The 16,304-nt window shown below is 35.7% G+C and overlaps 1 protein-coding gene across 1 annotated transcript in view; it reads left to right on the forward strand.

Moving 5' to 3' along the window:
* The window catches only part of BRWD3 (bromodomain and WD repeat domain containing 3), a 109,354-nt gene that overhangs the window by 60,314 nt on the left and 32,736 nt on the right, over positions 1-16,304 (forward strand). The window contains exons 15-24 of the mRNA XM_054566650.1: positions 2,126-2,260; positions 3,298-3,426; positions 4,347-4,572; positions 6,200-6,367; positions 7,843-8,026; positions 9,830-9,923; positions 12,420-12,569; positions 14,025-14,101; positions 14,691-14,859; positions 15,718-15,831. Of these exons, the coding sequence (XP_054422625.1) occupies positions 2,126-2,260; positions 3,298-3,426; positions 4,347-4,572; positions 6,200-6,367; positions 7,843-8,026; positions 9,830-9,923; positions 12,420-12,569; positions 14,025-14,101; positions 14,691-14,859; positions 15,718-15,831 (1,446 nt within the window). The remainder of the gene's footprint in view (positions 1-2,125; positions 2,261-3,297; positions 3,427-4,346; positions 4,573-6,199; positions 6,368-7,842; positions 8,027-9,829; positions 9,924-12,419; positions 12,570-14,024; positions 14,102-14,690; positions 14,860-15,717; positions 15,832-16,304) is intronic.

Consider the following 16,304-nt stretch of genomic DNA (forward strand, 5'->3'; position numbering starts at 1 on the left):
ATTGCAATAAGATTTTACCTACTCCTTAACACTTTACATGTTGAGCCAGCCTGTAGTTATTTTTTTAAATAAGGTATATTTTTTTTTGTCCATAATGATACAATAATATGGCAGGATACTCTATTACATTCTCTGACACAATGATTTTGGATAAGATACACTTTTTATTTAAAATCTATGATCATTTCTGGAAGCTGCTGATGTTTTACGAAGGGAAATGCAACTTGAGGATGTCCTGTTTGCCTTTCTAAGACTTGCAGCCTGTTTGTAATCACATACTCTCTAACCAGGAATTAAGGGCGGTCAACAATGATCTAAATCCCATGTTGGCAAACTTTTTTTAAATGCTCACCTGAGGGCATGCTTATTGATTTTAGAGAGAGGGGAAGGGAGGGAGACAGAGGGGGAAAGAAACATCACTGTGAGAGAGAAACATTGATCAGTTGCCTCTTCCACGTGCCCTGACGGGAACTGAACCCACAACCTGGGTATGTGCCCTCACTGGGATTCAAACCCTCGACCTTTCATTTTTACAAGACAACATTCCGACCAACGGAGCCATACCAGCCAGGGCAGCAAACTTTTTCTTTAAGAAGCCAGATAGTAAATATTTTAGGCTTTCCAGGTCACGTAGGATCTCTGCTACATACTACTCTTTTGTTTTTTATAATCTTTTAAAAATGTAAAAATCATTCTTAGCTTATAAGCTGTGTGTACAAAGATGTCTGAGAGCTGGATTTGGCCCGAAGGTAACAGCTTATAGATTTCTGATCTAAGATTTCTATATACTGATAATCATTGATTTATTAGAAGGAGAACATATATATATATATATATGTAGCATTGGTTTTCAGACTTTTTAGAAGCAAACCCGTTTTCCAGAGAGCATATTAATGAAAGCTTCAACTATAAAGTAGATAAAGGGCAGAGTCACTATGCTTAATTGTTTGAGTGTATCATGAAGCCTCCTAAAATACAATTTAAATACCAGTGATAGAGACTGCTGGCCGAAGAACAATGAAGGTTTGTCTCCTATTACTGTGGCATAACTGGATATTATTGAATGATTCTGTTTGTCACATTTTCTGTGGCCTTTTAAATAGCAGAGTCTTAGAAATTCCAGTTCTACTTCGGGGGCCTGGTTAATGAGCTGTAACTGTTTTTGAACCATATTTTTAGCACTTTTTCAGGTCTTATATCTATTGAATACTTAATGAAATCAGCACTTAAAAATATAAGGAAATCTTAATTATTTATTGTAATGTCCATGTATTGGGTTGGCCAAAAAGTTCATTTGATTTTTTTCTGTAAGATGGCTGTAGTAGCACTTAGTTGTCTTTAACTTCATTCAAAACAGTTCTGTTAGATTGTATTGTGACAGCTGTCATATCAGCGTGCATTTATTTTTTTTTAAAGAGAGGGAGAGAAACGTCAATGTGGTGTGGTTGCCTCTAGAGTGCCCCCTACCGGGGGCCTGGCCTGCAGCCCAGGCATGTGCCCTGACTGGGAATCAAATGAGTGACCCTTTTGTCTGCAGGCCAGCTCTCAATCCACTGAGCCACACAAGATGAGGTTTAGCACGCATTTAAATAAAACAATAGGTGGATTTTTGTGTAGCCATTTTACTATAGAAGATGAAAGAAAATATGCAACATTTTTGCCATATTAGGCTTTATTATTTCAAGAAAAGTAAAAATACAACTGAAATGCAAAAAAGAAAGATTTGTGCAGAGTATGGAAAAGGTGCTATGACGTATTGAATGTGTCCCAAGTGGTTTGTGAAGATTCATGCTAGAGATTTCTTGCTGGAGGATGTTCCACAGTTGGGTAGACCAGCTGAAGTTGACAGCAATTAAATCGAGACATTAATTAAGAACAATGAACGTTATACCATGTGGGAGATAACCCACACACTCAAAATATCCAAATCAGTCAAGTTATTGGTGAAAACTGAAAAATGTGTCTTATTTTACAGAAAAAACCTAAACAGACTTTTTGGCCAACCCAATAGTAAATGCTGTTAAATTAATCTGAATTGAATTGATAGCACACTCCCCAGATCTTTTGACCAAATAAACTAGACACTTAGGGTTGCTTTTCACGATTAATATTGATTTTATCACAGGGACACGATGATGAAGTATTTGTTTTGGAAGCACATCCGTTTGATCAAAGGATCATACTTTCAGCGGGCCACGATGGGAACATTTTTATTTGGGACCTTGACCGGGGGACCAAGATTCGGAATTATTTTAATATGGTAAGAAAAATTGTGCTTAGTTCATATTAAAACAGCTTTCTCTTTTGTAACAGCTTGGCAATTAAAGTATACTCAGTGCAAAGGAACCTGTTGTGATTTGTGTTTAAATTCACACAGTAACAGAGAATGGGTCGACGTGAGGGGAAGGCCAGAAGAGAATCACACCTTTCAGGGCGACTGTTAATCGTGCTGTTAGCGTTTTCCAAATTCGGGTCTCCAGCTCTGAGCTAGACACTCAAACTTAATAAGGTTTTGGAGCCAGCCCTAACCAAACTCACAGACATGTTCATGTTTAAACTGTAATCCTAATTTACAAATCGGAACAGTTGACTATATTTTATGTGCCTCCAGTGAAACCTGTGTGGTTTAGTTAGTGATCAGGGAGTTGTTTGGCAAACATGGGATTGGAGATATGAATACTCTTTGCATATATTTCATACAAACCATGTAAAAATCCGGTGAGCTCTCTTCTCCCAGGGGAGCACCTTCCTGTGGTGATGGGTCTGCTCATGTTCTATGTATTCAGTCCCTTTCTCTGAAGAACAGTTGTGACTAAACATTTCTAAATTGTTGCCTTTTGAGCTCCCTTTTGTAGGCTTTATACTGATCCAGAGCATTAATAATACCCTCTGTTTTTTGTTAATAAAACTGATTTGTGTGCTTTAATTTTAGGATGGTTATTTTAAGGCTTAATTGCATTACAATTTAAGATGTGAAGAAAATATTTTGACTTTGCTGAGGTAGCAGCTTTGTCAGTTTGTGTTTAGATCTTTTTTAGCCTCCGTAGTCATTCATTTAGTACTTTTTGAAATATGACATTGCTAGTAATGATTGATACCAATCTTTGCATTCTTATCCTCCCTAATTTCTTTTAGAGCTTGCTGTTTCATTAAGGTTCAGGCTTACAGAAGCCAGAGAATACATTGGAATGTTGATGCATCACAGAATTTATGATATTAGCAAGCAGAAGCTATTACCCACTTATTATTTGAAAATTACCTCTTAACATGACTTAAAATGCCTCCTCTAAATTTCAGATTGAAGGCCAAGGCCATGGTGCAGTGTTTGATTGTAAATTTTCACCAGATGGAAACCATTTTGCCTGTACAGATTCTCATGGGCATTTGCTGCTTTTTGGTTTTGGATGCAGTAAATACTATGAAAAGGTTAGTATATTTAATTTTTGGTGTAGGCTTCAATTTTGGATCACATCATTTATAAAATTTTTTGGAGTCTTCAGTTAATAAGGCTTGTTGTGTGTTAACAGATGTAAATTAACAAAGTCACCTTTTTGGTAAAACTGTTCATTACTACCAGAACATAAGACTTAATAGTGATTAAAATATATATATATATATATATATAGGGTGATGTAGATAGAAAAATTGATTATAAAATTCTTTTACATAGAACATACTCTCTCCACTATCTCTCAGGTATAACAGAAGAACAACTTTACCAGATTTCATGCTCTGTCACAAATTAGTAATAAACAGCTGGTGATCAAATGTTTATTTTCCTGCTTGGCTACTTTACCTATTGTTGATATTGTTAGAATACTTTGGAAACTGATTTCATCGGTTCCTTACATTTTATTAGCTGTGAATTTGAAGTCAATTTTAGAATCTTTGAGTTGAAAGAATTCAAAATCACTGAGTTCAGCTCAATACTTGTATCACCTTTGAGTGTCTTTAGGCAATTGGTATTTACCTCCCTCACCATTGATATTATACTCCATCTATCCTTATTTGAATAAAAATGGGAAGAAAATAGTTATAAAGGTTTGTATGAGTTGTGCAACTTAAATAAAAATACCTAATTTTATCTACTCTATTGCTATACTTCTCATCCTAATTGGAGAAATGTGATGTAGGGGCAGAAAGTAATACAGTTTGTAGGATTTTGTGGAGAAAAGATGGGGTTTTAATCTAGGTGATTCCCTTCTACCTAGAGGAAGCATATGGTAATAGGAATATTAGAGAAGGCAAATATTATCTGATATGAAAAATGCATGTGCTGAGGAATGAAAATAAGTGCTTATCTATAAATTCCCTGTGCACATAAGTACTAAACATCTGTCATAAAGATTCCAGATCAGATGTTCTTCCACACGGATTATCGACCACTTATCCGTGATGCCAACAACTATGTATTAGATGAACAAACCCAACAAGCTCCTCACCTCATGCCTCCCCCATTCTTGGTGGATGTTGATGGAAATCCTCATCCTACAAAATTCCAAAGGCTAGTACCAGGACGAGAAAATTGTAAAGACGAACAACTTATACCACAGCTGGGATATGTGGCTAATGGTATGTGATCTCCAAAATTAAATTTAAAGCATTTTACAAAACGTTATACTTGCTGCTCTTCTCTATGATATATGGCCCCTGTGAAACTCTGCGGCAGATGATATTTTACCTCTATTAATTTTAGTTACATAGTACTTTTTACCTTACCAGAGTACTTTTACATTGCTTATCTCACCTGGACACAGGTAAATGGATTAGGACAAACAAGAATATGCGCAAGGAGAGAATGACCTGCTTTCTTAGTGCCCTGAACATATGAATGATCCTGTTGTTTATTGTATTAACTTCTAGTAATGAGTACATGTGCTAACTTAAATGTGTCAAGCTTTTATAATAGATGAAGTTCCGCTTTTCATACCTGTAGATGAAAATACCGCTTCTATTGGGATTTTAATTTGAGAGTCCATAGGTAATGGACCTAAGAAGAGTACATTTCAAAACCACAAGCTGGGAAGTCACTACTTACCTGTCGCCATGTTTGAAAAGCAAAAAATTGTGGAGTGTTGGGGAGGGAGATTGTAAGTGCTTAAATAACACTCAACCTTGGAGAATATTGAAACAAAGGTGATGTATAATGGGAGGATAGTAGAATAAAACATTGAAATAAACTTTTCTCCTTCACAGCATCTCTTCTGGTTAGCATATTTTCCTTCTGTACACTGCCTTTCTGCCCCCATCCCCAACACCAGAGTGCCTTCATATCTTTGTAACATGTAGGTTTTCTTCCAGGTATGAGCTGGTGAATTTATGACTTGCAGATGATTTCTTACTAGGGAATTTAGGGTTGAACTGACCTTTATAAGAGTGAAGTCTTGCACCTACTTTTATAATCTTATAAAGATTTGTAAAACAATGAAATGGTGTTACCATGTGTTAATGATTACTTGGATGATAATGCTATTTGTTAAACAAGGCAGGGTGGGGGGAGAGAAGCATGAATATTAAGTAGGAGATAAAATTAAAAACACTTGCATTTAAAAAGTCTGTAATTCATCACACTTAATTTCATGTAAGACCAAACACTTGGCTACTCTGTTATATACCATTTGACTAGAGGCTAAGATGCAAAACGGGTCTAAGATGTAGTTAAGAAAGAAAAGGATCATAGAAATAAAGTTTTCATTCAGAAGTAATCATTGAATTCAGTGTATCATAAGAATAATTTCTCTACTCATCAGCATGCTGAGGTATCAGAAGAGACAACAGTTGAAAGACCATAATTTGATTTCGTTTAGAAAGGAAATTCTCATTAAAGAAAGATGCAACACATTTTAGGTTATCTGTCATTGGCCTTGTTTAAACTTTACTCAAATCTCTACTCCCAACTTTTAGCTTGGAATATTCCATGGAGAGAGTTCATTTTTAAGTTAATAATTTAATAATTATTCTTTAACGTGGGGAAGTCTTGATGATAATGTCTAATTTGGGGGTATTGGTTAAGCTGATGTACCAAAAGTTTTTAAAGGTGTTTTAAAAGCATTTTGTTTGATATATGCTTTATTTTTACTTTAATCCAGTTTTTAAAATTATTTGTACAGAAATTTATTTATTGAGTTTATTTTTACTCTCTTTAAGATTTACCTAAATGTAAGTAACTTAGTGGCTTTGTATCTTTGGTCTCATTAAGGTGATGGCGAGGTGGTAGAACAGGTAATTGGGCAACAGACTAATGACCAAGATGAGAGCATTCTTGATGGAATAATCAGGGAGCTCCAGAGAGAACAAGATCTGAGACTAATTAATGAAGGAGACGTTCCACATTTTCCAGTTAATAGATCATATTCTGCTAATGGTGGTAAGTATATACGTATTTGTAAAAGGTAGGATAAATATGTTTTAATTACACGCGAGAAACATTTTGTGTTTGTAAATAAAAGCAGCATTTTGGGTTTTGGGGGGGTTGGATTTTTTGTGTATGTCAGATGCTACTTCTTAATTTTTTAAAACATTTTTTTAGTTACAGAAAAACATTTTTATTAATTTACAGTTGTGATAAGAGCTATGCCACAGCGCTAGAATCTCATTATCAATCTCGAATGACTTAACATCTTTTAAGAGTACAGTTAGTTTCTTTTAATATACAGTAGTCCTCCCTCCACCCTCCCCCATCTGCATGGGATAGGTTGCAAGATCCCCAGTGGATGCCTGAAACTGCAGATAGTACCAAACCCTCTATTTACTGTCTTTTTCCTGTACATATATGCCTATGATAAAGTTTAATGTATAAACTAGGCACAGTAAGAGATTAATAACTAATAATAAATAAGTATACCAATATGCCATAAAAAGTTACAGGATTGTCATCTCCCTCCGACAACTGATCTGATCATTTAGGCAGTTACTAAGTGACTAACGGGTGGGGAACACGTTCAGCATGGATACGTAGGACGAAGGGTTGATGATTGTCTCATGAGGACAGAGCCGGACAGTTCAAGATTTTATCATGCTACTCAGAACAGCGTGCAATTCAAAACTTACGAATTATTTCTTTCTGGAATTGTTAATACTTTCAGACCATGGTGGACCATGGGTAACTGAAACTGCTAATAAAAGGGAACTACTTTATTAGGTTTCTTTGAATAGATTTAAAATGCCATTAGTCAAAGGGACCCCAACTAGTTCTATTTACAATGTTGTTTTGTTTTGAGTTTTTTCTGGTGTTTATTTTAACGGTTGACTATTTCATTTTCCATTTTTGGTTTATTTGCGAATACAACAAAAATAATCTATCCAGGGGCCTTTCTAAGGGATTAGAAAGAAAAGTAAAATGTTTATTACTTTTTCCCTTTTCTATTGCTTATCAATTTTGAAAATGAAAGTTCGATGGTTAAACTTTTTTCAGTTTGTACTTTTTCTCATTATTTTTCAAAACCTTATTGAGGCTTTATTCAGAGTCCTTTTGGTGGTCTAAATAAAGGTAGAATTTAGATTAAAAAGCTGCTTTCTGAGCCTAGGACTAATATACATTTGTGAATCTACTGAGTCCTGTTAAATACACTTTTTGTACTTACTGAGCATTGAATAGATGAGAGATGTAAAAGTGCTTTGAAAAAAGTGGAAAGGGCTATAGAAACTTTAAACATTGACTGCGTGCCTGCGTTGCTTACAACACTGTAAAAACGATGAAGGGGGTTAGAAAACACAGAACAAAGGGACGTGGATGTTGTCCAGCAGTACTACTTTGAATCTCCTACTGTATTTAGAGCTCTGATCTGGAAAAGTTGGGTGCCTTTGCTCAGAAAATGACCTCCTTCTGTGTTTTTCTTTTAGCTCTAAGAAGTCCGAATATGGACATATCTTCTTCTCCAAATATTGGACTCCGGCGCAATGGTCAGATTGAAGGTGTCCGACAAATCCATAACAACGCTCTTCGGAGCCAGATGGCCACCGAACGAGATCTCATGGCGTGGAGCAGAAGAGTGGTGGTGAATGAGCTAAATCATGGGGTTAGTAGGTGAGTCAATAAGGTGACATTCATTAAGAAACTGGAGAGCTTTTCGTATACGGAGATCAAAATGTTCTGTTAGCCTAATTACTATTTTTAAAAATGCAGCCAAGTTCTGCGTTAGTTTTTCTACATTATTTCAGTTAGTTCATTCCATAACACTATTTCATGATTGTCTTCAATTTACTTGGCTGTGTGTAACATACTGAGAAATGAAAATCATGAGCTTTGTCTTCCATGAGTTTATGGTCAAGGTTAGAAGATAAGAATACAGATACTGTTAACTAAAAACAGGAGGCTGTTCGTGATTAAATGTCAGTGATAGATGGATCTAAAGGTCAGCAGCGATTCTGAGAGGGCAATCAACTTGATACTGGAGCAATTTTGGAGTATAGTATAGCTATGCAGTAGACCCCAGTGCTTAGGGAGTGTTTATAAATGTTATTTAAGTGGACTTACTTGGAGGATGAAAGGGTTTTGTTAGGATAAATTTCAAACTTAGAATCCGTCTTTTATGTGCCTTAGATTCCACATATAAGTTAAATCATATGGTATTTGTCTTTCACTGCTTGGCTTATTTCTCTTAGCATAATGCTTTCCAGGTCCATCCATGCTGTTGCAAAAGGGAAGATTTCCTTCTTCTTTATGGCTGTGTAGTATATTCCATTGTGTAAATGGACCACAGCTTTTTTATCCACTCATCTACTGATGGGCTCTTAGGCTACTTCCATGTCTCGGCTATTGTAAATAATGCCGCAATGAACATAAGGGTGCATATAGTCTTTTGAATTAGTGTTTTGGGTTTCTTTGCATCTATTCCCAGAAGGGGGATCACAGAGTCAAAAGGCAGCTCCACTTTTAATTTTTAAGGAAACTCCATACTGTTTTCCACAGTTGCTTCACCAATCTGCATAAAAATAAATGAAAAAGAATCCCTATCTTTTATGTAAACCCTAACGTTTGCTATATCAACTCCAGATAATCTATAGCAACTGGAAATAGATTAATAAAAGATAAAGGACATTTGATAGAGAACAGATAAATTCATTTTAATCATGTCATCTCCCTAAACAGTCCTTTTAGGAGCTCAGCTAACATAGAGCAAAGTAAATTGCTTTTGCCTTTTCTTCCTTCAGAAGTAATAAGAAAAAAGGAGACATAGTTAATTTATAAACTGAATGCTACCCTGTGGCAAGAGAGCAATATGAAGTAATTCCTTACTCAAAACGTTAAAAGTAGAATTGAAAGCAAAGACTCCAATAGATAGTGCATGCCAGTGTTCATTGCAGCATTTATTCATAATAGCTGAATGCTACAAATAACCTAAGTGTCTATCAACAGATGAATGGATAAGTAAAATGTAATAGTATACATACGGTGGAATATTATTCAGCCGTAAAAAGGAATGTAGTTCTGACACCTGCTACAACCTTGAAAACATTATGCTAAACTGAAATAAGCCAGACACAAAAGGACAAATAGCATGTGATTCAAATTATATGAAATATCTAGAGTGGGCAAATTCATAGATAACATAAAGCAGATTAGATGTTAACAGGCCAGGTGGAAGGACAAATAAGGAGCTATTGCTTACTGGTTACAAACTTTGTGTTTGGAGTAATTAAAAAGTTTTGGAAATGGTGACGATGGTTACACAACTTTGTACATTTTGTTAACATCACTGAATTGTATACCTAAAAATGGTTAAAATGGCAACATTTACATTTTGAAGTATTTTTATTATCTGACTTTTATACTGTTGGTTTGCTTTTTGATGACTTTCTATTTCTTTGACCTTTGATATCTTACTAGGGTTCAGGAAGAATGTAGAACTGCGAAAGGAGACATAGAAATTAGTCTTTATACAGTTGAAAAGAAGAAAAAGCCATCTTATGCTACCCAAAGGGTGAGTTTAGTTTTACAGTACTTTGGGATATTCTGCTTGCAAAAATTTGCAGATACAATGTTTTTGAAAGGCGCAGTATGTATTAAGGGACTATTTTGATAGGTGTCTGCATGTAGGAAACCTATTTTTTGAAACCCTAATTGAGCTATATGGTTAATAAAAATAAAATTACACAAGTCAGGACTTTTCCCCAAAATTTAGGACATATGGTCATTGTATGTATAAGAAATTTGTATTAAAATACCATTTTTATTTAGAGAAGAACCTTAAAGTGATTGCCTGATCACTAATCACAACGTACAACGAATGCTTGCGTACCATAGGCGAGAGGTTATCAAACTACCATCCATTTGCCAAATGTGGTCTACTGTCTATTCTTGCTAATAAAGTTTTATTGGAACCTAGCCACACTTATATACCATCTTGCTGCTTTCATGCTATACAAAGTTGAGTAGTTGCAACAGAGATCATATGACTTACAAACCCCAAAATATTTATACTCTAGCCCTTTGCAGAAAAGTTTGCTGACACCTGCCCTAAGCAAACTCCTGGCCTGCCTGATTATGCAGTACTGAAATCTGATCTATGCATTGGGAAGACTCATATTCCCAGTAAAAACTGCGAAGCAGGGAGTATGATTCCTATACTCTGTTAGGTATATTGTAAGCCCCTTTCTAGCACTCTGAGTTTGAATGAACTAGTGGCATAAGGAAGTATAGATTTGTTCCTGGATCTAACCATAACTCCTGAAGGATATGGTAGCTTTGGAATTGTAGGATGATTCTAATTTTATTAAAGAAATCTAGGCAATGAACACTGAAATTAAATATTTTTTCACTATTGATAAATACAATTTAAGGTAAGTACTACAAGAATATCTCTAAATAGTCTTAGATCATTTTGATGCCCAATTTCTTAATTTCCATTGAGATTTTGTTAGCTTAATTGATGTCCACGACCAATAAATAGAGTAGTTGGGTCTATAAAACATTTTTATTCATAGAAAGTGAGAAATAAATATAAGAAACTGGCCCTTTGTACTGATTTATAAGACTTTTAAACTTGTTTATTCATGGTGACAAAATAGGGTTGTAGCTTTGATATGGCATATCAGTAATATTTTATATTTGTAAAGGTTAGAATTAGTTTTCACTTTACATTTTAGCTGTTAAAATTACGTCTTTGTTTTGAAATGTTTATTCAATTAGCTTTTTAAAATTTATTTTTAGAGAGGGGAAGGGAGGGAGAAAGAGAGGGAGAGAAACATTAATATGTGGTTGCATCTCACGGGCCCCCTACCAGGGACCTGGCCCGCAATACAGGCATGTGCCCTGACTGGGAATCGAACTGGCAACCCTTTGGTTCACAGGTCGGCGCTCATTCCAGTGAGCCACACCAACCAGGGCTCAATTAGTTTTTCATAGAACTAAACAAATACATATTATATTTAAAATTATATGTACATAAATATGACATTGATAACAGCTTCATCCTGTAATAAATTGTGACTAGTATAGTGTATGTAAATTCTGATTGGGCAAGTTCTTGTAGCCCAGACTTTCAGCACTGTTTTTAATTTGACTACAAAGTTTTCACAATAAGAAAGTAATTGCTATTAATAAAAGGTAGGTTAAATATACGAGGTCTGTCCGGAAAAAGTACAGCCAGTGTTAATCTATAATGAGAATGGTTTGCACAACATCGATGTAACCTGGCAACAAAGAGAGTGGACTGGAATGTGCATGCATGAACAGTGATGGCTTCACTGTCCTAGTCAGTGGGGGCCTTTGCTCAGTCAGGGGTTAGAAGCTTTTGAGTGAGCATGTGTACTCTGTGGCCATCACATTCAAAATGACTGAGCAAGTAGAGCAATGAACCTGCATCCAATTTCGTGTTAAGCTTGAACTTTCCTCCCGGGACACTAGTCCGGTGAGGCAGAAGGCCGCAGCTCTGGGCAACTGGTGACGGACAGCTTCATCACGACAATGTGCCCACTCATGCATCACGTCTCGTGCAGATTTTTTGGGCGAAACAGCAAATCACCCAAGTGACTCACCACCCCCCACCCCTGACAGCCCAGATTGAGTGCCCTGCAACTTCTGGTTTTTCCCAAAACTAAAATCACATTTGAAAGGAAAGAGATTTCAGACCATCGATGACATTAAGGAAAATACAATGGGGCAGCTGATGGGGATCGGGAGAAGTGTGTGAGGTCCCAAGGTGCCTACTCTGAAGGGGACTGAGGCATCATTGTCCTATGTACAGTGTTTCTTGTATCTCGTGTCTTCTTCAGTAAGTGTCTCTATTTTTCATAGTACCTGGCTGGATACCTTCTGGACAGACCCCGTAATACAAATATAGTTGTGTCTTAGAGAACGATTTATTTCAATCCCTTAGCAACACCCCCACCTCATTGATTTGCTTTATTTATCTCCACTTATGTATGTCCACTGAGCTTTTAATTTTGTTAAGATCTGTTTTCCTTCTGTTTTCCAGAATGATTATCAGCCTAGCTGTGGAAGGTCTTTACGAAGGACACAACGGAAGCGTCAGCATACTTACCAAACACGGTCCAACATAGAGCATAACTCGCAAGCACCATGTCAAAATTCAGGTGTACAGGAAGATTCAGACAGCTCCTCAGAGGTTAGATATATTATGCACTCAGTGTAATTTTTTGTTTTCCACTTTTTATCATCACTTTGGGTTTACTTTGAAGGGGCACTTCTTTAATACAGTTATTTTAAAGATTTTCTGATGAGAGGATTATTAATTAATGAATAAGGCATTTAATAAGCAAATCTGAGTATTATGTTGAATTGTTTTAGTTATGTTTTCTGATTTGTACCTAAGATACTATCTTTGTTGAGGGTATCAAACATGCCAGCCCCAGTTTGGCTTTGGGGCAGAGTGAGAAAAAGGGGAGACAAAATCTGCCTAGAAATGTAAAGAAGTGGCATATAAAATAGTGAATACAGTTCCAAAACTGGTTGACTGTGTAATCAGCAGAATGTATAAGTGTTCTGTTTTTAAAGATTTTATTTGTTTATTTTTAGAGAGAGGGGGAGGGATGGAGAAAGAGAGAAACATCCATGTGTGGTTGCCTCTTCTGCGCCCCCTACCGGGGACCTGGCCCACAACCCAGGCCTGTGCCCTATACTGGGAATTCAACCTGAGACCTTTGGTTTGTAGGCTGGCACTAAATCCACTGAGCCACACCAGCCAGGAAATGTTTTGTTATTGTTAACTTCATCAATCATGGACATTAATGAAGGATGATTTTTCTATGACCTATCTTTTTATTGAATAAGCAACATAGCAATTCTTTTCTTCATATTATTCTCTTCTCCAGTCCTTTCCTTTTGCTCTCTTAACTGTAGTTAAGTAAATAATGAAGGTCTAATTATGAATTGATAATATACAGTACCTCATTCTTCTCGCCCTGCTTTCAATTTTTTAAGTCTTATCATTGATGTCTGCCTCTCCCCGACCCATGAACATCTTGATCTGGAAAGAATGATCACGTGTAAAGTAACTGATGTTACCTTTTTCATGTAGTAATAGTATTGTGCTTGTGTTTTTAAAAAGAATCCTAAGCTTAATACATTTTTATAATTAAACTGAGTTTTTGGGCCAGATTCACTTCAAAATCCCTGCAATATGAGGCAGTTGGTGAAGATGTAGATAAAACAAAATAGGCAGTCAGTTATCATGTGAACTGAAGATTGTGTACACAAGGGTTATACCCTCTACTTTGGTATGTTTGAAATTTTAATAATAAAAAGATTAATTTTGTGGAAAGTATGTTAACTTGGTGGAGGTATGTAGATGTTTTTTTAAAGAGTTGTTTTAACATTTAAGAGAGTTATATTTGAGTCTTGAGTCTTGTCAGTCTTTGAAATAATGAAAGATGTCTTATATCATCAGGCTAGTATATGCCAGAAAATTTTCACTACCTGGTAGGCAGAAAAAGATTGTGTACATTTTAGTTAGAACTTTTTGGGGAGGAATGCAAAATTTGTTATAAAACAGATAGTGTGTGCTAATTAGTAATCTGCTATTTAAAAACCATGTGTCTCAATTGCTGGCTCTCTGTTCCAGGAGGATGAAACAGTTGGCACAAGCGATGCTTCTGTAGAGGATCCTGTCGTTGAATGGCAAAGTGAAAGTTCCTCCAGGTAGTTTTAATGGTTCTGATTTGGTCAGAATTATTTGATGGTTTGAATGTGTAATTATGTTCTTGTAGGAATTTGGTAAGGCTAGAGTTAAAATAATATTTTACAATAGAAAGAGGACTGGGTTGGAAGCCTGGGGACCTGCTGGTTCATCCTGGCTCTGCCAGTATTGTTTTGGGCACATCGCTGTGGTCTTTGGTTCCCTCATCTGTAGAATATGATCCTTTGTAAAACCAAGGTTCTACACCTTGGCAGGCTGTATATCTTTATTTCAGTTTTAAAACAACTATGTTTAACCATTTCCAGTGAAAAGAAGCATCTTTACTTAAGGAAGCTTTTGTAATTTGGACATGAATTTTTAATTTTTAATTTTGTTATGGGGAACTAAGCATTATACTGTATCCGAGAAGCATTGCACTAAAATCACTTAGATGACGATCAAAATTCTATACTGATGTTTTTTACTTCGCTTAGAACAGAATCAAACCATGTCATTTAAAATGCCGTTTGATTATAAAATGATCATCTTTCAATTTTAAGGTAAAACTACTCCTTTTCTAGACTTAATTCATAATTTTGATTTACTTAACAGTGATTCGTCAAGTGAATATTCTGATTGGACAGCAGATGCTGGAATAAATTTGCAACCTCCAAAAAGACAAACCAGGCAGGCAACACGGAAAATATGCAGCAGCTCTGAAGAGGAGAATTTGAAGTCACTAGAAGAAAGGCAAAAGAAACCTAAACAGACTAGAAAGAAGGTTTGTAAGTTTACAGGTTGTTTTTACCTTCGGTACTTGAATATTTAACATTAACACTTGACTTTTCTCTAAAGAAAAATTTCTGTCTGAGAAACTAAGTAAGGAAAATTATTCCAAATGAGTTTAAAATGGAAAGTGTTCCAAAATTTTCTGTTATCAAATGTAGAGGCCAGGATATATCTTCATTTGTATTTTGTTACTGAAACATTCACAATTGTTTGTTAAAATGTATAGTAGAGTTTTAAATAATAAGCCACTATAGTGTAAAAGTGTTATTATTGGCATGTCACCAGTCATTTTTTCCTATACAGTTTTGACTTGTGAAATGAAAAGGTATGCAGAGTTGTGTAGAGCTCTTCAATTTTTTCTGTTTTTATTTCACCCTGATGATGGTTTCTCTTCCCCACTATAATTTTATTTTGATGATGTAAAGACTTAATCCACATAGTTCTTTGAATAGTAATTTAAAAATTTAGTATTTGTATATTTTGTAGCCTGTTCCTTTAGTAGACAAAATTAGTTTTTGATTGTCACCATTTTATTAGTAAAAAGGTACAGTGTGACTTGTAGTTGAATTCATGTGGTATTCTAGAGATATGAAGAGTTAAATTTGTGGTTTTTAGATAGTATATAGTGACTTATTATTTTCTGTCAGAGAAAATTGAGCAATATGTTAAGAACTTGATTAATTTATTGGTATACAAATTGTACATAATTAATTGGTAAAGCAAAATGTTTTAAAATTGTGTATTTTAGGTTTTATTATAACCTAATGTTTTTAACATTTTCTCTACTTGTTCATGTTTATACTGCTGTTCCTATATTTATTTTGTATTTATTGTTGAACTATTATTTTAGAAAGGAGGACTGGTTTCTATGGCAGGCGAGCCCAATGAAGAATGGTTTGCCCCTCAGTGGATCTTGGATACTATTCCACGACGATCCCCATTTGTTCCACAAATGGGAGATGAGGTACTGGTTACCAGTTACAACCCTTTTCTCTTAGAACCTTAAGAGCACTCACTTTAATCAGTCGTAGTATGTATGCACATAGTATGCACACGCTCACTCAATGGCGTCTACCGCCCCCACTGACTAGTACAGTGAAGTCATCACTGTTCACGTATGCGCATTCGAGTCCACTCGCCTTGGCTGCCAGGGTACATCGGTGTTGCTCAAACAGCTCTCATTATATTAACAATGGCTGCAGTTTTTCCGGACAGACCTCAGGCTGACTATTGAAATGTTGATGCTTAGAATGTCAATTACAATTAGAAATATAGTACTTTTAAATATGATTGATTTTTAACATAAATGTTTTAAAATAAAATAGGAGTTTGTGTACGTTTGTCATAGTCTGTTTCTTCAGGAATTTATGAAGCTGCTGGGGCAAAGTGGCTGTAAGTACAGTGTTTTTATTATGCAGTAGTTAGTGCAGGGCCACA

This window comes from Pteronotus mesoamericanus, unplaced genomic scaffold (assembly GCF_021234165.1).
Source record: "Pteronotus mesoamericanus isolate MK-2021 breed Mesoamerican mustached bat unplaced genomic scaffold, CSHL_Meso_final contig_177, whole genome shotgun sequence".
Lineage (NCBI taxonomy): Eukaryota > Metazoa > Chordata > Mammalia > Chiroptera > Mormoopidae > Pteronotus > Pteronotus mesoamericanus.